The sequence below is a fragment of the Mastigoproctus giganteus genome, chromosome 2 (genome assembly GCF_048544385.1).
Source record: "Mastigoproctus giganteus isolate SK-2022 chromosome 2, ASM4854438v1, whole genome shotgun sequence".
Lineage (NCBI taxonomy): Eukaryota > Metazoa > Arthropoda > Arachnida > Uropygi > Thelyphonidae > Mastigoproctus > Mastigoproctus giganteus.
In genome coordinates this window covers 124,096,611-124,119,886 of record NC_143576.1, presented here as the reverse complement: position 1 = coordinate 124,119,886, position 23,276 = coordinate 124,096,611, and the positions used below count along the sequence as shown (strand labels likewise).

General features: G+C 36.6%; 1 protein-coding gene across 3 annotated transcripts in view; it reads left to right on the top strand.

The window, feature by feature from the left end:
• The window catches only part of LOC150089543 (serine/threonine-protein phosphatase 2A activator-like), a 165,349-nt gene extending 142,720 nt beyond the window's left edge, over positions 1 to 22,629 (top strand). For all 3 annotated transcript variants that reach the window (XM_090368659.1, XM_090368660.1, XM_090368658.1), the window contains exons 9-10: positions 3,240 to 3,347; positions 22,517 to 22,629. In XM_090368659.1, coding sequence (XP_090224785.1) covers positions 3,240 to 3,347; positions 22,517 to 22,615 — 207 coding nt within the window. In that variant the 3' untranslated portion in view covers positions 22,616 to 22,629. The remainder of the gene's footprint in view (positions 1 to 3,239; positions 3,348 to 22,516) is intronic.
• The last annotated feature ends 647 nt before the right edge of the window (positions 22,630 to 23,276 follow it).

The following is a 23,276-nucleotide window of genomic DNA, read 5'->3' as shown; positions in this document are numbered from 1 at the left end:
AAAAATTCTCAGTGGTTTCATATATACAGGGTGATTCACTACCAGTGCGACAAACTTGCAGGAGGTGTAGGGGGCACAAAGACGAATCAGAATCACATAGCATTGCAGGGTCCGAAATGCCTTTGTCATGTGGTTGAGGATGTTGAATGGGAGGTCGCGTGAACAGCGATCCCGCTGGAAGTCAGCATTTGCGAACTGGTTCCCGAGGCAGTAGGATGGACGAGTATTCAAACGTTGAACTGGCCGACATGCACCTCGCGTATGGAGTTGCGGACTGTAACAGGCACACTGCTCTGCGCTTGTACCAGGAGCGTTTCCCGCACAGGCGTGTGTCTCATCATACGATTTTCGCACGTGCGCACAGAAGGTTATGTGAGACTGGTTGTTTCACGAGAGGTACCATGAATCAAGAACAAACGACGAGGATGCCAAACAATGAGGAGAATGTCCTACGTCTTGCAGAAGGCAATCCGAGTACGAGTACTCGAGCGATAGGCCAACGATTGGGTATTTCCCAATCCACTGTATGGAGGATACTGTCAACAAACCAAATGAGTTCATACCATCTGCAACACATCCAATCATTGGAGCCTGCGGATTATCCACTCCGGAGGACTTTTGCTACTTGGTTTCTTCAACAGAAACGGTTCGCAAATGCTAACTTCCAGCGGGGTCGCTGTTCACACGACCTCCCGTTCAACGTCCTCTACCGCATGACGAAGGCATTTCGGACCCTGCAATGCTATGTGATTCCGATTCGTCTTTGTGCCCCCTACACCTCCTGCAAGTTTGTCGCACTGATAGTGAATCACCCTGTATACACACACACACACACACACACACATCAATGGCTCAAAAACAAGTACAACAGTAGGTGCAGCGGCAGTTTCTACTATCTTTTCTAGTTTTGTATCCCTTCCGAAGGAATGCAGTGTCTATACTCCTGAACTTTTTGCGATAAAGATAGCTCTAGATCACATAACTGATCTGTCCTGTAAGCAAACAATGATCTATTGTTTGCTTACAGGATCAATAAAAGCATTAAAAAATTCATCCAATCCAATCCACTCTGTCTTGAAGCAAAACAGATCACAGATAATTGTGTTATGTGTTGCTAACCAATCAGTAACTTTCTGTTGGATACCAAGTCACGTAGGAATCAAAGGAAATGAACAAGCAGATCGAGCCACTAAACATCCGACCACTGCATGCTCTCCTAACTACCAATGCCACATACAGACTACAAATCAGTCATAAAAAATGTGTGTGAAGAACAATGGTTGCAGATCTGACAGGCTTGGCAGTAATAAGCTGCTGCAATGCAAATGGGAACCTCAGTTGTGGGCACCAAGCGTGAGATCAAATAGGCAAGAAAAGGTGATCCTGGCTAGGATGCGTATTGGGCGCACACACACACACACATCTAACCCATATTTATCTGCTCGTGTGGAAGATCTGCCTATTTGTGCATATTGTCAAACTATACTTACGGTGAAGTATATTCTACTAAATTGTAACCATTATATTAATGTTCAAAACGAAATTTTCACATCTTTAAGAACCTTTAACATTATCTCATCTGATTGGAGACAATGCAAATCTAGCTGAGTTTTTTCCTTCTTGAAGCAGACACTATTATTTAACAGATTTTAACATTCCAACTGCACTACTAAATAGAATTGGGCACAATATGGCCTTAGTAGCCCTCGTGCCTTTAAACAACATACCTACAACAACTCATGAACTCACATAGGAGTGAGCTGATAAGTAATTAAAGTTGAGTACAGTAATATCCCGACTTACGCGAACTCGGAGTTACGCAGTTCTTGATTTTTTTCGTTTGGTGTATATCTAAAATTAGCTTATCGGTGATTTGGAAGTCAAATCATAAAGCTTGGGTGACAACTTCCGTTTTTGAGGACTTGGTTTAGTCACCGCTTCATACCCGAAGTCGAACATTATTGCAAGTCTAAACAGATTCCATTTAAAGTGATGCTTCTTATTGACAGTGCACCCAGTCACCCTCCTGCCACCCTAATTAATTTCGACCCACATGTGAAAGTTGTGTTTTTGCCTCCAAACACAACCAGCTTGCTTCAACCGATGGACCAGGGAGTCATCAAAACATTCAAGGCTTACTACACGAGGCGTTCATTTGCACGTCTGAATGAAGCTGAGACAAAATAGTGAGATATCTGTTAAAGACTTTTGGAAACAATTCAACGTTTTAGATGCCGTAAGAATCATTGAAGAATCTTGGGATGAAATTCGCAAAAAAACATTGGTGTCTGGAAGAAACTTTGTAATTTTTTTTTTTTACAAAAACGAGACGAAAACAACGCCAGAAACTGATCATATCGCTCATGTGATAGAAGAAGTTGTTAATCTTGCCAGGCAATTAGATTTGGAGGTCAATGGTGATGATGCTGACCATTGACTGATCCAGTCAATGGTCAATGAGCTGTTGGATTCATATAGTCAGGAGCTGACAATGAATGAGCTCATAGAGATGCGGGAGCAAAATGTCACTGAAGTATCCGACACTTCAGACCCAGTTCCACCAGAAAAGCACATGACAATTGCAAGCTTGACAGAAGGTCTCAGCTCAATTGAAAAGGGCTTTAAAAGTTTAGAAAACATTGACTCCAACGAAGAACGCGTTATAGCTACAAAGCAAGGAATAAAAAAATTATTAGCTTGCTACGAAGAAATTCTGCGTGTAAAAAAGAAGGCGCTGTGTCTTCAGAAGAATTTGTTAGATTTTATGAAGCCATCGACATCGAAATAACTTTTTTATGTAACTCATTTATTTTTTTAGTACATATTTTGTATTAATATGTATAAAGAACTGCAATTTTATTAAATATTTTTCTTCTAAACTAGTGTTTTTGTTAGTCTTTGGTCCCAATTAAACAAAATTTATATGTATTTATATGCAGCAAAGTTGTACCCCGACTTACGCAAATTCGACTTAAGCAATTTTCGTCGGACCCACCTATCGCGTAACTTCGGGGTATTACTGTAATTAAAATAGTTTACTATTCTTTTATTTTCTTGAATTCAGTATTGTATTAGAAATAATAAAAAATAAAAACTTTTAAACTTTTGCTTAACCCTGAGAACTGAAATTGGTATGTAAACTCCAAATAGTAATAAGGAGCAAGGTAAACTCTCTTGATTACGTTTATAATCACAACTGTTTACTAAGTAGTTTCATGTTAAAATGTTTCTTTTTATAGGTTAAAACTGGACCCTTTGCGGAGCATTCTAATCAGTTATGGAATATTAGTGGTGTTCCAACATGGAACAAAGTAAATACAGGCCTTATCAAAATGTATAAAGCAGAGGTGAGTTATTAAACTATTATATAATTGAAACATTTTCTGAAATTATTTATTGCAGTTTGTTTGATTTAATATATACACACTATCCTCTCAAAAGGTATCTGGACATCTCCTACAAGGGCAGTTAACAATAAACAACCATATAAAATTATGTGGGAAGCACTTAAGGTGTCAAGAACAGTAGGATTTCATGAACCTTCTGCCATATGTTCTAAATGTTCTGAGGCAGCAGTGGCCAGTGTTTTGAAAAGATGGAGACTGAAATTCTTCCATCCTCATAATGTGGCAGGCCAAGAAAATTGACAAATAAGGATCAGCTAATCCCATAATCGCTGAGGACATCACTCTTAAAAACCTGGTGGAGTGCCAGGTTGACAGTTTTGCCTTATTAATGTTGATAGGTAAAAATAAACACTAAAAGAACATTAAAAAGTAATATAGTAGAAATAGTAACAGTATTTGCCATATAGTGCATGGAAGCCACAGGCTTTTACTGCACTGGCAAAAAAAAAAAAAAAAGTAGATAAGAAAACACAAATTGTATGCTTCCCTCCTCACACAGGTAACTATCCGGTTGATATTTGAATTTATTCAAACTGTCAGCTTCAGCTACCTGCGAGGGCAACTTGTTCCAACAATCAGTGACTCACGGGCTAAATGAAAACTTCCTACAATCTAATCTAAACTTTAGCCCCTGTAATTTGAATTTATGGCCCCTAGTTCTGGAATTCTTCATAACAGTGAGAATTCCACCTTCATTCATTTTACTAATCTCTCAGAACCTTTATAAATCTCAACCATCTTTGAAGTTTTTTCAAGTCATCCTGAATGAGTGCTGCTTGCCACTGATCATTATAACGATTTTGCCGATCTTAACACCATCTGCAAATTTTGATATCACGCCTTCTATCCCTTTGTATTAGTATTAGCAATGGCCACATGATGCAAGGAAGCCTATGGCTTATGCTGCACCAGCCAAAAAAAAAAATAATAATAATAATAAATAAAATAATAAGAAAAAAATTTAAAAAAATAATAACACTACCCAACATGATTTTTACCTCCAGCAAATCAGTGGTTGTTTCTGGTCAAGTTTTATGTATAGAATTTAAAATCAATCATAAAAATTTCCCATCACATCTCAGTTTTAAGATATTGATAGATAACTGGATTCTATACAAAGATATCATTACCGAAATACAATTTCTAAACTTATTAACTTGGTTGGTTTTGTTTACTGGGCTAAAAGTTCAGCAAGTACATCATTATTGTTCTTGCAATATAGTATATTTTGATTTTGATGCACTTTTTCAGACAAGTCAGTATTTTTATTAATTTTATTACACCATTTTATTAATTTTAGTATAGTGTACGATAAACTATGCTACAAGAATTCACCTTCTGTTTGCTTTTAGTGTTTTTAGTTTAATGCATTGTTAAAATGGAGAAGAAAAAGCACAGAACTTGTGTCAGTCACCCAGACAACTTCTGTTATGGACACTTAACCCCAAAAACTCAGAGAAAGAAAATATATAATGTCACAAAAGTTGCATATTCATTGTACTTCGGCTGCAAGATCAGTGACCAAGAAAAAAATTGGACTCCACATATCTGTTGTATTTCTTGTACAACAAACTTAAGGCTGTGGTTATGTGGCAAGCTGAGAGCATTACTGAGATCATTGCCGTCCCTATTGTGTAGGATGAGCCCAAGAATCATTTTGACGACTACTATTTCTTCATGACAAAAATAAAGGGTATTTCCAAAAAGAGCGTGCACTGCATCAAATATCCAAATATCCCATCAACAATTAGGCCAGTGCCACACGGTAAAGAACTGCCAGTACCTGTGCCACCAAAATCTTGGGGTATTGGAAGTAGTGATGAAGGTACAGAAGAAATCGTTTTACCAGGTGTCGCAGAACCATGTACTTCACATGATTTGGACTACGAGCCAGAAAAAGAAAAGGTCCCACACTACATTGAACAGGAAGAATTAATTAAGTGACTTGATCATAGACTTGGGCTTACCCAAAGAGAAAGCTGAATTACTCGGATCCAGACTAATGAAACTTACTCACCAAAGGTACAAACATATATATACCATAAGCAAAATGAAGAGTTTTCAAGATATTTTGCAATGGAAAACAACATGTCTGCAAAGATGTCGTTGGTCTTATGCACCAACTGAACATTGATCACAATACCTCTAAGTGGCATTTGTTCATTGATGTGTCAAAGCTAAGTTTGATAGCAGTATTGCTTCATAATGGAAATACATTACCATCAATTCTCCTTGTTCGTGCTGTTGGTCTGAAAGAAACTTACAATAGTATGTCTCAGATTCTTGCTGCTATACGTTATAATGATTATGGTCGGAATATTTGTGGTGATCTCAAAATGATTGGACTGCTTGTTGGGTTGCAATGTGGTTTCACTAAATACTGTTGTTTCCTGTGTTTGTGGGATAGTCCTGCAACAGCCAAACACTACGTCGTACAACACTAGGACGAGAGAGAGAGAGAGAGAGAGAGAGAGAGAGAGAGAGAGAGAGAGAGAGAGAGAGAGAGATGAATATATTCCTGGCAAAAGAAATGTAAAGTATGTTCCATTGGTTGATCCACAAAAGGTTTTTCTTCCCCCTTTACACATCAAGCTTGGACTGATTAAGAATTTCACTAAGGCACTGAATAAAGAAAGCAGAGGATTCGCATATTTACTGAAAATGTTTCCAAATTTATCTCATGCAAAGCTGAAGGGAGGAATTTTCATTAGGTCCTCAAATAAGAAAACTCCTAAAAGATGAAGAATTTCAAAGAAACCTGAATGATATTGAACTGGCTGCATGGAGATCTTTCAAGGCTGTGGTACACGGATTCCTCGGAAAGAGAAAAGAAGAGAACTACGAGCAACTGGTGACAAACTTGCAGAAATGTTACAAGAGCGTGTGGTGCCGAATGTCATTGAAAATGCATTTCCTTCATTCTCATCTGGATTTCTTTCCTGAAAGCTTAGCAGATGTCACTGATGAACAAGGAGAGTGCTTCCACTAGGACGTATCTGTAATGGAAAAATGATACCAAGGTTGCTGGGACTCTGCCATGATGGGAGATTACTGTTGGTTCCTTAAACTGGACAGCAATCTGGAGTATAAAAGGAAATCATTGAGTGGGAAAACATGTCTAAGTAACACATTGTGTGTAATAATTGCAAACATGTATGCTGATATTGTATAAAAACAAGGAATTTAAAAAATGCATATATCTTATGATGTAGATGTGACAAAAGTAAACGATTGATATTTTCATAATCGGGACATTAATTTTGTTCAGAATAACGAACTTTCACTCCAGAGGTATGATGAAAAAAAAATTTTGTTGAGTAGTGTAATTAATAAATAAGAGAAAGGGAAATGGACAACCTAAGCATTTCCCCTCCTCCTGTAGTTAATTATCCAGCTGACCTTTGAATTTCCCCAAACTGTCAGCCTCTACCACCAGTGTAGGTAACTTATTCCAGTAATTATAACTCGCTGGCTCAAATAAAACTCCCTGCAATCCAGTCTAAACATTCCCCCGTAACTTGAAATTATGGCACCTAGTTCTAGAATCATTTATAACCATGAAAATTTCATCCTCATTCATTTTGCTTATGCCTCTCAGAACCTTAAACACCTCAATCAAGTGTCCTCTAAAGTGCCTAGTTTCCAAGCTCTGCAACCCAACCCACGTATTTGAAGTCTTTCCTCATGGACACTCTTTTGCCGATCTCACCAGGCGAGTTATCCATCTCTAGACCCTTTCAAGAAGAACAATGTCTTTCTTTGGTGTGATCTCCATACCTGAACACAGTATTCCAAGTGTGGTCTAACAATAGCCTTATACAATGGGATTATGACGTTCTTATCTCTATTAGCAATTGTTCAAGACATCATCGATAAGACACTATGGGCCTTCCTTGCAACCTGTGTACAAAGCTCAGAGAACTTAGTCTGACCGTATCGTAATACCCAAGTCCCTTTCCTCCACTACCGGCTTTAGTTCAACTCTGCCAAGTGTATAAGTTATTTTGGGGTTACTGTTCCCCAGGTGCAATACCTTACACTTTGCTGGATTAAAGCATAGCTGCCATTTTTCTGACCATCCCTGAAGTCTATCTAGGTAACACTCTGAAGAAGCTCTGCTTGGCAGCAATCATTAATTACTCTACCAATCTTTACATCATCTGCCAATTTAGACATCTTGCCCTCTATCCCTTCATCGATGTCATTTAGGAAAATCAAACACAACTGTGGTCCTAATACTGATCCTTGGGAAACCCTACTTCTTACATCAACCCAATCTGAGGAATAACCATTTATCACAAAACCTCTACCTCCTGCCTTGAAGCCATCTAGCTATCCATCTAAGGATTTTCCCCTGTGATTCCAACCTGTTCCAGCTTATAAAGTAACCGCTCATGTGGGACTGAGTCAAATGCCTTGCTGAAATCCAAATAAACAATGTTGAAATTATTCCCAAAGTCCAGCTCTTGAGTGATCCTGTCAAAATAGCTAACCAGATTAGTTAAACATTCTCTTTACAAAACCATACCGAGTATCCTTCAGAATTCCATTTCTATCTAAATGATCCTGGATTCCAACTTTGATCATTGTCTCCATGATTTTTCCTACTACTGAAGTTAGACCAACTGGCCGGTAATTTCCCACTTCACTCTTAGAACTGCCCTTATGTATTGGAGATACATTGGCACTTTTTGAATCCAACGGAATGACTCCCAAGTCCAGTGATGCTTACATAATTAGCCTCAGTGGTTCATTGCACTCACTTGCCGCCTCCCTTAAGATTATAGGGTATATGCCATCAACCCCAGGAGCCTTACTGGCCTGTAGGCGCAAAAGTTTTTTTTATTAAATAAACGTGAAATTTCTACATCATTAATTTCATTTTTTTCCAACTTCACTCCCATAATTTCTCATTGACGTAAAGGGTTTTTCTTCTGTAAATATCGATGCAAATTAACTGTTGAGTTCATCTGCAACTTCAGCTGGGGGGTATCTAATACTATCCCACGTCCATTACATAAGGGTCCAATCTGGTTTGTTCTTCTCTTTGCATTTATATATGTGAAGAATTTCACATATAAATTAGGCTTTTACCAGCCTAACCTGTTTTTTGTAGCACTATTACAGATTAATTTGTAGCTGTTATATGCTTCTGTACTTTTTATTGCTCTGTGACTTTTCCATGCTGTCTTTTTCTGTTCAAGTAATCTGGCAACTTCATTATTCATCCAACTTGGAATCCTCCTCGTGGAGTATTTTTTTAATGGTATATACACATTCAAGGCTTCTGTGATTAATGTTTTAAAGGTATACCACAGTTCAGTTGTATTTGCTCTGTGAGATGTTTACCCAGTTAATCGAGGCCATGTAGCACCTTAAGCTGTCGTAATTTCCTTTCCTGAAATTATAACCCATTCCTTTGCCTTTAATTACTGCTACCTCTCTCTTCTTCGTCCACCGTAGAACTCCATGTTCATTTCCTGCTGCTGGTTCCTATACTGTCAGCTCTATTATGTCATCTAGTTCATGGATGATGATGAAGTCTTAGAGTATTGTTTTCCCTAGTACTTTCCCTGACATATTGATACAAATAGCAATCATCTAGTTGATTTAAAAATTTTGTCCCCTGTGTGGAGTTTCCCTCCCATTTGCTCCAATCAATTAGAGGTAAATTAAAATCACCCATAATAAGACATTCACGCTTACTTGTCATTCCATTTGCATGTAGAGGCTCTTATCATAATCTTCACAATCACCTGGCTTGTAGATTACTCCCAATCTTGTTATACTTTTGCTTCCAACTATCTCACACCATACAGATTCTATATTAGCATGTGAAACGTCTGAAACCACGAAGGTTTTCATCATGCTCAGGCTGCTTTTGATAAGAAGCATGACCCCACCGCCCCTTCTATCTTCCCTATCTCCGGGTGGCACCATGTTTCCGTAAGCCCTATTATGTCAGCATTACTTGTCCTAATGAGCAGTTCAAATTCACTCATTTTATTGACAACACTTCTGACATTACTGTACAAACAATTAAGACTTAGTATTATTGTATAGTTAACTACTTAAAGTAATTTAAGTAGTTAACTATACAAGTTATTTAAGTAGTTAACTAAGCTCGCTTCCCTGGTATTAGCTGCCCACTCATTTGAAACGTTTCTGCCCTCAGAACATCTTGCTAATATGTTCCGTTGTAGTAACAAACAAGAATTCTTGAGGTATGTGCAAGTGTTAATTTGACCGATGTTATCAGATAAACGCGTATCTATATTACCCTTGTCCCTCCCCCTCAAACTAGCAATTTCCCTGAACTTTTAATGTATCCTCAATAATACTGGCAAAAACTCTTGCACCACCTTTGTTTAAATGTATCCCATCTCTACAAAACAGATTCCTTTCACCTACGTGTCGGCCATGCTGATAGAAATTTTCCCCCCCAAAAGCCTTGCAGAGTCCTTTAAGTCTTGAGTTAATCCACAAGGCTTTCAGCATATAATCCCTCCTATCATGCCTGGCAGAATTGCAGACACATAGACATTGTGACCTAACTCGTGGCATTTCTTCAGCATGGTCCTATATTTGTCTACCAATTTGTCAGATCCTGTATGCTTAATGTCATTAGTCCCCACATGAATAATAATATTCTCTTTACCCTCTTAAAATCTGACAATCTGTTGGTGACATCATTAATAGTTGCTCCTGGCAGATATACCCTCGTTCTAGTCCACCTATCCTTATTACAAAAAATATTTCCTGTTTCCCTGACAATGGAGTCCCCTAATAAAACTAAGTCCTTCGAACAAGAGTAGTTTGCACCTGGTTATTCTGTTCTGGGGCCCGAATTGGGAGTGCATCACTTGTTATGTTGCTAGAATCTTGAGACGCTGACGAGCTCCCAGTTACATTATTCTCAAGGGCACGCACCCATTTTTTCAGTGACTTAAATTGTTCTAGCAATGCACCAAATTGTAACTTTAAGTTCGGTGCACTCCTTACAACAGTGACAAAGAAAAGAATCTCCAAGTGAGCTAGGATTATCTACTAGCTCGACTTTGGAATACATGCCATGCAGTTAACAAGAACAAAGAAATTTCTCTTCTTTAGATCAGTTCTTTTTTTTTTTTTTTTTTTCCAATTCAGAATAACAGTCAAACTGTCTTCAAATCTCTGACAAAAGAATTATTCTTAACTTTGTCTTAATCATAATTGCAGAAATTTAGAAGGAAGAAATTTGTTCAGATTCTGAAACATTTACAGAGTTCTGGCTCTTTGAATTTTAAAAAATGGAGTTTTCACTGGTAAAAATAATAAGAATAAGCAGACATATGTCTAGTAAAATGTTTATTCATATTAGGTACATGTCTGCTTATTGATATTTATATTTTGTTAATTTTAACCATAGCCATTTTTAAAATTAAAACAGCCACAGCTCCATACCTATTCAGAATCTGGCCCATTTTTTTATATGAATTTGGGACCCAAAAGTAGCTCGTTATGAATTTTTTCATGATCAACTAATAACTGAGTTTGTTACTTCCCCGGTAATAAACCTAAGATTATTATTACCCAAATGTAGACCTTAACATTTACTAACATTGCACATTAACTGGCATTTTCAGACCAACTGAATAATTTCCCTCTGGGTCTTGTTGAAGCAACATAACTTGGTTACTGTTGAACCACCCCACTTAAACTTTGACATCAAATTTCTTGTTTTTACCTTCATTTATATATTAACAATTATTGGAAAGAATTAGGAACCTAGTCCATTCAGAGAAATAATTATTCATAACTACCCTTTGTCTTCTGTCATTTAAGTAACCTTTTATCCATCAATTTATCCATCAATGCACACTGTAGAATGATTTTTTCCATAGTGTGGGACTATATTAGAGGACTTATTGAAGTTAGATGTGCTGTGTCAAAATTTTTTGCATCCAGTTCTTTTGTGACAAGCTCATATTACCTGAACAGATTTGTTATAGACTCGAGCTGCCTATAAAAAACCCATGCTGTGTTTTGCATGAAATTTTATTCATGTTCAAATTTTTTTGAAATGCAGTCATGGACATTGTTATTTTCTCTGCCACAGAAGTTAATAATACTTTCTGTAATTAACATTTGAACCTTGGAACTCACTTTGTAAATTTGAAAAACATTTCTGCTCTTTTGGGACTTCACCTGAGACTAAGAATGCATTCATTATAATAGATATGGACTTGAAAATATGTTCTTTTGCTTCCTTTATTATCCCTAGATAAATACCATCAGAGCTTTGCACTTTTATTACATTTAAGTAAGATAGCATCTCTTCTAATGCATTTTCAGTGACCCCCAAAGCTTTTTAGTACCCACAACCATTTTTGTCAATTAATAATACTGTCAGGCCTAAAAGAAAAGAATGTTCAGATATAGATATTGTTGCAGAAATTTCATTTAGATCATTTGCATAGGGTTCTAGTTTTTGAGGGTCATTAGTGATGTATCATCTTGTAGACAAATAGAGTTCAGTCTATTTCTTTTAGTGGTATGAAAAAAATCCTATTGTCTTTCCCAAGTCTTTTCAGTCTGTTTTAGTGTGGTTTGGTCTCTAAAAACTTTATTGCAAATTATTTATACTTTGTCATAGTGTTCAGTGCCAAGGTGAATAGCTTTTAAAATTAATTCTTTGAAAATTTCCCATTTAGCATTGATAATTGTTTTTGGGTTCACCAGTTGTTCCCATTGAATAGAAATCAAATGTCCAAGGCTATTATTTCCCTTACAAAAATTAAAGCATTTCCATTTACCTTTCACAGCATCTCTCTCTCTAGATGTATCTCACACAAATTCATTATGATCACTACCCGCTAATAGTTGCTTAGTGTGAAAATTCTCAATACTTGTTAAATTAAAGTCAAGAATATTTTTTATATATGTGGTATCACTCACATTTTTATATAAGAAACAGTCATGTGATTGGTCCAAGTATATTATTCAGTAAGAACGTGCACACAAGTCTGTCTCTTTCTGAAAATTGTCTTCCAAAATAATACTCCATATCTAAGAAAAATACAGTATAATCCAGTGAATGTATTTAATAACACAATAAATACAATAGAAGCTTTCGAGGTTGACGAGTCTCTTTATCAACTAATAGATTGAATTTTGAATACAACTGATATAGTTATGCGTGCAGTGAGCTGAGAGTGAAGTCACGTTATTCAAACTGGTTTCCTATTGTTGTCACACGGACATGTGCTGTTTTACTCCAGTGTTTGTTGAGGTGTAGAATGGTTGTCTCCAGGATGGGGTGCATTCTCATGCCTTTGCAGCGGTTTATGGCCTTCAGATTGTTCAATGTATTAAGTGACTCTAGCCATGCGCGGTGGTGAAAGTGTCACGAGTGGTCCACTATTTCGAAGTCACGTTTGGGATCGAGATTGTGGTTGGTGGCCCAAAAATGTTCCGCAACTGCGGACTGGTCAGTTTCAGCAAGCCGAAACTGACCAGTCCACAGAGACCTGCAGGGTAACTGTACACATTTGATGTTGTAATTTCTGAGGATTTTTGAGATCTGACCTGACACGCCTGGATAGTAGGGAGTGTAGGCGGATTGTATATTGTCTTGGGTGGGATGCAAGTTCTTGTGCTTGTAATAGGCATCTGTCTAGTACATGGGATGGATATTCACATTTGGTCAGATCTATCCTTACAAACTCCGATCTCAAAAATCCTCAGAAATTACAACATCAAATGTGTACAGTTACCCTGCAGAAACCTACGTTCGCTTGTCTCCAGTGTGAAGACCCCTGTCACACCTCTCTTAAGCATCAATGTAATATACTGCATCACCTGCAGAGACTGTGGTAGTTGCTACATAGGTGAGACATCAAGACATCTTGATGTCTCACCTATGTAGCAACTTAGGTTGCTACATAGGTGATCGCCTTACGGAGCATGACAGAGCAATCCGGCTTGCCGAAACTGACCAGTCCGCAGTCGCGGAACATTTTTGGGCCACTAACCACGATCTCGATCCCAAATGTGGCTTCGAAATAGTGGACCACTCGCGACACTTTTGCCACCGCGCATGGCTAGAGTCACTTAATATGTTGAACAATCCCAAGGCCATAAACCGCTCATGAGAATGCACCCCATCCTGGAGACAACCATTCTACACCTCGAGAAATGCTGGAGTAAAACAGCGCATGTCCGTGTGACAACAATAGGAAACCAGCTTGAATAACGTGACTTCACTCTCAGCTCACTGCACTCATAACTATATCAGTTGTATTCAAATTTCAATCTATTAGTTGATAAATAGACTCATCAGCCTCGAAAGCTTCTACTGTATCTTATTGTATTTATTGTGTTATTTAAATATATTCACTGGATTATACTGTATTTTTCTTAACTATGGACCCCAGTACACAAGGCCCTTTCGTGATAACTCCATATCTACATAAATTGTTTTCATATGTACAAGTTAGTGCATTTGCATCATTTCTGTACATAGCTAACTACATAAGTAGTTATAAATTGGCATCATTAAGTATATCTCATATTGTGAATACCTTCACAACGAGTTGCCATAGTATTGCACTACCTCAAATAAGTAACACTTCACCATAGGAGAAGACTGTTGTTACTTATTCTCAGCAGATACCATCACCCATACAGCACTGTTTCGGAGCTTATTGGCTCCTCATCAGTGTTGTCATCATTGCAACACCAGGGTACCTGCCCACCCAATTAATGATGCCAATTTATAACTATTTATGTAGTTGGCTGTATACAGAAATGATGCAAATGCACTAACTTGTACATTAGTTAAACTATTTACGTAACCTAATTACGTAAATAGTTTAACGTAACTATTTAGCCCTAAACTATACCGTAATTGTTTTCATATTCATAGCGCTCAGTTGGAAGGCATATCCCTCTCCATTAACTCCAGTCTTAATTTTGATTTCCTATCACTTTTATCACAGTCTAACTGAATACCTTGAAATTTCTCATTTGTTGGACATGCTCTTCTTGAATATTTGTGCATAGCAATAATCCCTTCTTCCATTTCTGCCTTTCCTGTACTCATTCTGGTTACCATATTTAAATTCTTTATCCAGTTTCTGATGTCCCATTATGTTGGAAGTTAACCAGTTTTAATAAGTGCTTCAAATTCATTAAATTTATTAACTGTATGCTTATGAGAGATATCCCATGAAAATGCCTAGCATTACCATTGGAGGTTCTGTCTTAAGTTCTCTTGTAACCCCAACACATTTTGTTTGACTTTATGACAGTGCTTTCCCAAATGAAGTACTAGCAAATTTTCTAGTTGTACATTTCACTATAGGCTACCAGCAGGCCCTGTACTCCCTTCACTATTTTCCAAATTATTGTTTGTCCCACTGGGATGGTTTGAAGTAGTTCAGGAATCAAGTCTCTCTGCTTTTAACTATTATTAAGTTGCTACCTAGTAGTTTCCCAAAACTCACACACTGCCCCAGTAATATTAGCAAATATTCTTGTACCTCTTCTAATCAAATGTATCAAAGCTCTATAAAGGCAGTTACTTCTGTGGACATGCTAAGAAAAATTCTACCCCATGAGCATGCATGATCTTTCAGAGTTGCAATCAATTGACAAGGCACATACCACAAACTGCTTCGTATCATAGTTGGATGGATATTCTAAACACTTCATATTGTCCCAACATCATTTCATTAGTACCTGCATATATATATGCCGATCGGGCAAGCCGGGTGGGTAAAGTGCCTGCCTGGCAACCCAGAGATTGCGGGTTCGAATCCCGCCTCGGGCTTGTATCAGAGTAGAAAATACAAAAACCTTGGGAGGTGCAATATGGCCACAGAAGCCGATGCGCCAACAACTAACAAAAAAAAAAAAAAAAAAAACTACATATATAACAGTATCACCTTTTGCATCCTTAAAATGTAATTGCTCTGTGATATCATTAACTTTTGTTCCTATCAGGTATACCTGTGCATGTTTATATCTGTTTTGGTGACTTGTAGCCTTAGGAAGAAACACAAATCCCTACTCCCATGTGAACTGTGGACTCTCATATTTCTTTACTGTCAGCGAAGAGCTAGATTAGATCATAATATATGTATGGCCTTCTAAAATTCTTGCCTAAATTATTTTCTTGTTACTCTAAATGTGTTCCTTTGTTGGTTTGTATAACTGAATATATGCCTGTAAGCAGTTGCTTAGTCATAAATATAGTTTCGTTCAAATTCAGTGCAGTGTTCTTCATTCTGTTTAAAGTAGGGATGGGAAACCAGTATTCAGCTGCAGGAATAATGAAAATTATTTTCATGAAGCTCTGACTCCATAAATATGAAGCTAATTTCTAACTTTCAAATATCTCGGGTAGCATCTTGTTGAAAGGCCCAGTCAGAGTGAATTTAACTCTCAGGCACAGCTGGTGAAAGGGGATAATATACTTTACTTGTGCAAATAGTTTATCCACTTAACATAGTCTCAGACTATTTTCAGTTTTAATTCTTAGGCATTTTACTTTACTGTCTCAACTTTGAGATCATCATTTCATTTTGCACATTTTTCAGAATGCCCTGTGCTAATGGAGTTTGGGACTTTGTACAGAGATGCAATCTTTATTTATTTATTTTTTCTGTGTATTATATGCCTGTAATATATGCTAGACACTTTATTGCTTATGTTTCTTTTGTTAGAGAGCAGAATGTGTGATAGTGTCATCGTAGATAAAGTTTAATATCGATCCATTATCATATTCCTGTTTTTTCAAGGCAAACAGCTCAAGTACTATCCATGAAGAGATGTCTACATTGTATATGGATATTTGTCCATCGTATGATGTAAAACAAGTGGAAACAAGTGCAGCAGGAGAGCTTCCGTGATGAGGAAAGAAGCAGGTGGCCAACCACATCTTAACACTTCGGAGTTCTTGGAGAAATTGAACAGTTGATGCTCAGTGACTGCTGGATAACAATTAAACAGATACTTTCTGAGATAGGGATAAACTGTGGATCAGTGGAGAGCATAATTCACAATGATTTGGAATATGAATAAGGTCTCAGCATGATGGATTCCTCACTTGCTCACATGTCTTCAGGAAATAAAAAAGGCAAGTCTGCTCTGCTGTATTCCCACGTGTGACAGACATCTTGGTTAGTTTTTTTTCCCGATTGGTGAATATGGATGAGTAGCAGATATATCGCTTTGACCCAGAAACAAAACAGGTTTAAAAAAAAAAAATGGAAATATCAATCATCACCAACTCCCAAAAAGGCTAGGGCTGCTGCTCCTGCCCACCTGTGGCACCTCCGTAGCCAGGTGGGCAGGAGCAGCAGCAGCAGTGCATAGCACATGCTTCTTCATTAGACCGGGGTTCGAGCCCGTGGCCAACCGGGCTAGCCGAGTGGGTAAAGTACCTGCCCGGCAACCCAAAGGTCGCGGGTTCGATTCCCGCCTCGGACTTGGATCAAAGTACTGCAAAAAACCTTGGGAGGTGCAATATGGCCACAGAAGCCGATGCGCCAACAACTACCAAATCAAAAAAAAAAAAAAAAAAAAAAAAAATCGAGCCCGTGACCACCAAATACGAAGGATGCAGAAAGGTCAGGGAATGACCACCGCATATCCCCAGAGCAATATGGCCTTAGTTGCTAATGCTCCTAAAAACCAAATAACAACAACAACCTTCTGCAGGGAAATTGTTGCTGTCATTTCTGAAGGATGGGGTGGGCATTATTCTCACAGATTACTTGGAGAAGGGTACCACCATCAATGCACATTACTACAGCAACTTACTGAAGCAGTTACATATGGAAACTAAGGAAAAGCGGAAGTGATTCTCAGCAAAGGCATGCTGTTGCAATCACTGATATTGTCCAGAAGTTAAGACTTCGTATCTTGTCCCACCCGCCTTATTCCCAAACTTGGAAACTTCTGACTTCTTCCTCTTTCCACAAATGAAATCATTTTTGCATCAAAGGGTTTTTTTTTTTTTAAAGCAATGCAGAGGTAATTTTTTCTGTGACAGAAGCATGGTTTCAAGCAAAGTGAGACCTTCTACAAAAATGGCATAAGTAAGTGCTGCAAAAGATAGGAAAAATGTTGCTTTGGGTGGTGATTACATAGAGAAGGAGTGACATATGTTCCAAATCTCAACCTACCGAGACAGCGGTGTGCAAACTATTGGGCATGACCCCCAGAGGGGTCGAAGGATAAATTAAAGGGGTCACGGCAATTTTTAAATAAAATTAGTTTTTGTGTACATAATAGCTAAAAAACCTGTTGTTAAAATTACTTTTTCAATACTGTAGGTGTAGAGACCTTACTGCTTGAATGACATCTGAGATACGATTGAATCCTATTGCCACTCTTTATTTTTTAGGGTGGTGTCACGTGTGATGCAGGTGGCTTTCTTACTTATTGTCCATGTGGGGGAATACGTCTTAATTTGCTCACTGGCTGTGGACACACAGAAAACAGCTGACTAGTGTGACTTCTCAGTACTACTCAATTGCTGAACTGTAGCCCTTTAGCTCTTAATTCACGCTTCCTGTGGCACAAATTCTCAAATTGCCCAAAGGCCAGAGGTGCAAATATGCAGTGGCATTAAATAACAAGTCTGTTGCATGCACGCTTTATTCTGCTTCATATTTCGGTGCTTTCATGTCAACTTGGATGTGTTTTTCATTCTTTTGCTACTTTTTATATTATCGTTGTTTTAAGAAGAAAAAATATACATTTTTATATATTTTACATGGACAATTGGGTCACTCCTCAACAGAACAGTTGAGGAGTGACGACAATAATATTGCTACGGATACTACAGAAGCTGAAAGGGTAAGAAATATATCATGAAAATTTGGACTCGAACGTTATTTCAAGTGTAGCAACCACCAATTTCTGGTAGAGAGCCATTATATTCCAAATCAAAAAGAATAGAAAATATCAAGAAGAATTTATGAAGTATAGCTTTACTTACAGTCTTTTTGATGATGAGCAATGTCCTTTGTGTGTATGTTACAAAAAACTGGCTAACAAAAGCATGAAACCTATTAAATGAAAAAGACACTTACATACGAAACGTCAATAGCTAATGAAAAAAAACTAAATTCTTTTTCCATAGATATGCTGATCCTATACAAGGTCTGAAATCTTTCATGAAGTTCCTTGTAAAACTTTTAGAGCATCATCGGTGGAAGTTTCATATTTAATTGAAAAAAATTTGAATTCACATACTATTGCTGAATCTCATTCTCCCTGCTACAATAAAAATTATTTCAATTATGCCTGGAGAAAAGTTCAGAAACGATTTAAATACCTTTCCTCTATCCAGAGACACAGTCTTGCAGTGTATTGCAGTTATCGCAGACAACATAAAATTCAGTTTATTAAATCAATTGAAAGTCCAATTTTTGCAATAAAGTTAGATGAATTAACAGATATTTAAAACCTTGCTCAACTTATTGTATATGTGATATACTGCTACAAGGGAGATATTTTGGAGAATTTTCTATTTTGCAAAGCTTTGGAAGGACGACAGGTGAGATTTTTGATGTTATAAATATTTTCTTTCAAACAAATAATCTAACATGGAACAACTGCTTTGCAATTTGTACTGATGGTGCAACTGCATTAACAGGATAAAATAAAGGCTTGAAAGGCAAAGTAAAGGAATTACTCCAAATGTAGTTTTGAATCATTGCATTATACAGTACATAGGGAAGCATTAGTAGTGAAGGAAATGCAAACTGATTTGCACAAAGTTTTGAAAGATGTGGTACGTGCAATCAACTTCATTAAAACGTAGAAGCTTAAATAGCAGACGTTTCACAATGCTTTGTAACAAAATAGGATGAAATGCTTCTTTTATATATGAAAGTGAGGTGTTGTCCAGTGGCAGTGTTGTGACAAAGTTTATTGTTTTTATCGAATAAAAATCAGAACCTTGCTCAGTTGTTTACAAATCAAAAATGGCTTGGAAATTTTAGTTCCCTTGCTGATATACGGTGAATTCCAGTTGTTTGGGACACATAGGGAAAGTGCATTTTGGTCCAATTAAGCAGCTGCCTCAATTATGCGAAGTTTCACATAAATAGTTAAAAATACAGTGGACCCCCGCTTTACGATTGATTCTCTGTGCAATCAAATCACGTTACGATGGACTCACCATAGTAAAATAGTTGTATGTAGTAAGTGCTGGTCATTGTGATCACATTTGTTAATTGAATTTTAATTCTATTAAACAGCAATTGTAATAAGCAAAAATAGGAGGAATATTATCCATAGGTTATAAAAGTGAAGATATATTAAGCACAAATTTACACTTTATTACCTTACCAATTAAAAAATTAAATGATGTGAAAAATGGAAGAATATTTTCCACAGGTTAGCAAAATAAAAATAAATTTACGCTTACATGCATAGCTTAATTAATACATACTGTAATATGTACATACTAACTAGTTGATATTTCTGTTCACTGACATTTGGAGGGGGGGGGTTAAAATTTAAAACAGTAAAAAAAAAAAAAAAAAGATACACAATCAATAACACTAATACGATATGTGAAAGTGAGAACAGATTAACAAGTTACGAAGCTTAAAAATTATGTATGAAGAGAAGATTCTGAAAATTTATGTTTCAAATATGATTGAAGGTTTCGCTGAAGGGGAAATACATTTCACCATAATAATATAAAAACCCACACAATTCCAGGTGTCTGTATTATCGCAGATTCAATCAGATCGAGTTTATTATCCCTTTATAATAGATTGCACTAACAGAAAAGCCCAATAAACCGGAAATTTTATTATTTTATTTTTATTATAATTTAATTTGCTGCTAATGGTTATGACCTCCGGAAATCCGACTGGACCACGTAGTATGGTCAGAGACAATCATTAGCATTACCAAGGGCACATGATGCAAGAAAGCAAGCTTATATAGCATCAGCAAAAAACAAAAACACACACACACACACACACCTTCTCATTTTATCCATCCACTTGCTCCAAATGTTTATCTAGTTCTGCCTTGAATCTGTTTAAGCTATCAACTTCTACAACAGATGGAAGTTTGTTCCAGCAATCAACCACCCGCTGGCTAATCATAGGGTAATCTCGAGTACTGTGGTCTCCTGCCCCAATTAAATGGCATGTTGTCCCAATTAAGTGAAGAAAACCTTGCTAATTTCTCAATTAGGTTCTGTTCTTTAAGATTTGTCCCAAAATCAACAGCTTCCCCGATTAACTGGTGGCCCAAATAACCGGAATCCAATGTATTTGATAAATTTATGATTTAAATTTAAGTCTTCAAGGACAGGGAACAAATATATTTATAACCAATGATAAAATAGAAGCTTTCAAAGGGAAGCTTCATCTTTGGAAAACTGAATTTGGGTGTAATAATACTGAAATGTTCCCATGCTTTTCTGGTTTTGTTATATTAATTACATTTTACAATTGAGTTATCATTGCCACCCACCTAACAGTGCTAATTAAGAATTTTTCCAAACGATTTAATGTATCTCCAGAAAAAAAGTTGTATTGGATTTGTGATCCCTTTGCGTTTGATATTTCTTCATATCCAGAAATTACCAGTCAGCAAACGGAAGATTTTATCGACCTGTCGTCTGACAAAGCATTACATGCTTGCTTCAAGACTACTTGGAAAAAAATTTGGCTTTCTCTTTGAGACGAGTATCCAGAATTATCGAAAATGGCGATACAGAGATTGCTACCTTTTGGGTCTACACATTTATGTGAGGTTGGTTTCTCAAAATTAACAGCTATAAAAACAAAACAGCATTCCAGACTTGATCCAGAAGATGACACAAGATTAGTAATTTCAAATATTGCACCAAATATTATCGGTTATCCAAGCTCGTCCTTCTCATTAATTGTTTTGTTTTGTAATTGTTCATTTTTGTTTTGTGATCTTAATTAAAGACTAAGAATTTGATTTGTTGTTTTTGCTGTATTCAATTAAAATATTAAACAATTATTTCAATATGTAAATTAAAAAGGAAACATTTTTTTATTCTCAGTATTCCAATAAAATTTTCTACTACATAATTTATAAAATGCAATTTTTCTTCTCTAAAAATCTGGTCATTCTACCTCGGGGTTTACATTGGGGGTCACGTCGATTTTATGTTTAATAAAGGGGGTCACAAGCAAATAAGTTTGCGCGCCACATCCTGGGACACAGAACATGTTCGGGGAAAAACATTTTGATACCCCCCCCCCTCATAAGTATAGACTAGTAACAGATTATTACAGAAGATAAGATTGTATTAAGCTGGTTTTTGAACTTTCACAACATTCGTGTTTAATAAATTGCCTGTTCATAAATTATTGGCTGTTATTAAATTATTTTAAAGGTTTTGAGCTGTCACTGTGATTGTGCTTTTATGTTTATCATTTGAAAATAACTGTTCATAATTTATAAGAACATTTTATGAATCAGCTGATGTGTTAGATTATATGGTAAGATTAACAGAAAAAAATCAAACAATCCTCAACAGTAATGGTTATTTCAGGTTGTGAATTATATGCCTATTTGTAACTAGAAAAATTGAGTGTTTTAACAAATGAGTAATTGTTATAATGCCTGTTACAAAGAAGATTTAATTAGGTGTTGTTATTTAAGCTCACAGATATGAGATATAAGCTAGAATGAAATTTAACTCTTTTTATTGTTATTTTATTTTATTTTTATTATTATTTTTTTTTCTCTGCTGTATTTCTTGGAAATGGTGTAACTAGCTTAAACTCATTCAGTTGTAGGATGCATCTTTCTTACATTAAACAGTTCACATCTCTTATCATATTCACTGTGTTCCATAAAATATACAGAGGTTGGCCAAAAGTAAGGATATACTTAATAATTTATATTTTACTGTAATTATAAGAAAAACAAGGAATTCACTTCCATTACCATCAATGAAGCAAATATAATACCAAATAAATATTTGTGTTTTTGTGTTATTAATAAAACAAAATAGTATAAAAATTTCAACCATGTTGTATTTTTTAATTAATTTATTTTTATTATTATTTTTTTAAACACTAATTTCTGGTTTAATTCCTTTCTTTTAGGTTTTGGGGAAGTTTCCAGTAATTCAGCATACTTTATTTGGCTCACTTTTGCCCATTTGTCTTCATGATCCCACCAGAGAAAATCTCAAAACTAAATAGTGTAAAATTATAGTATTTTATTTAATGTGTAAAATATATGGTGTAGAAAATTCACTGCGTTCCATAAAACTAAGTTTCAATGTAAAAATTTTTTGTTGGTTAAGTTATGTTATATTGTGCAAAATAAATAACAGATCTTGAATTTGATGGCCAACATTATTTAGCAGACAATTTACATATGCTCTTAAGTTTTATTCATTTGAATGTCGACACATACATCATGAATTTTTTTTTCCCAATCTACCACGTGCATCTAGCAGGATTTCATGCTTTATCTATATGATGAAAGGTACAAATGTTGATTTGATTTCAACTATTGTGTTCAAATATCCCCCACAACCCTAGGGTCCCTTCCTGCTGCTTTGCCAGTGATGGTAATGTGAAAAATTTGGACTGATTAAATGTAATTAATATGTTAATTTCATACCTTGCTCCGGCTTACAAGGTATGTTCGTGTCAGACGGCACCTGGGATTTCTCCCATCTCCACGTGTGTTTTGCTGTATCGAGGACAGTACATTGTCAAGCCAGAGACTTGAAAGTGTGTGGGCCGTGTCTGTGCAGTGTGATATGTTGTGCCCATTGTTTATCTGGCTTATTGGCCACCAGGCCCCTAGTGGGGCCCGACGTTGCCCATACCCTGCCATGCGGAGGCTAGCCAG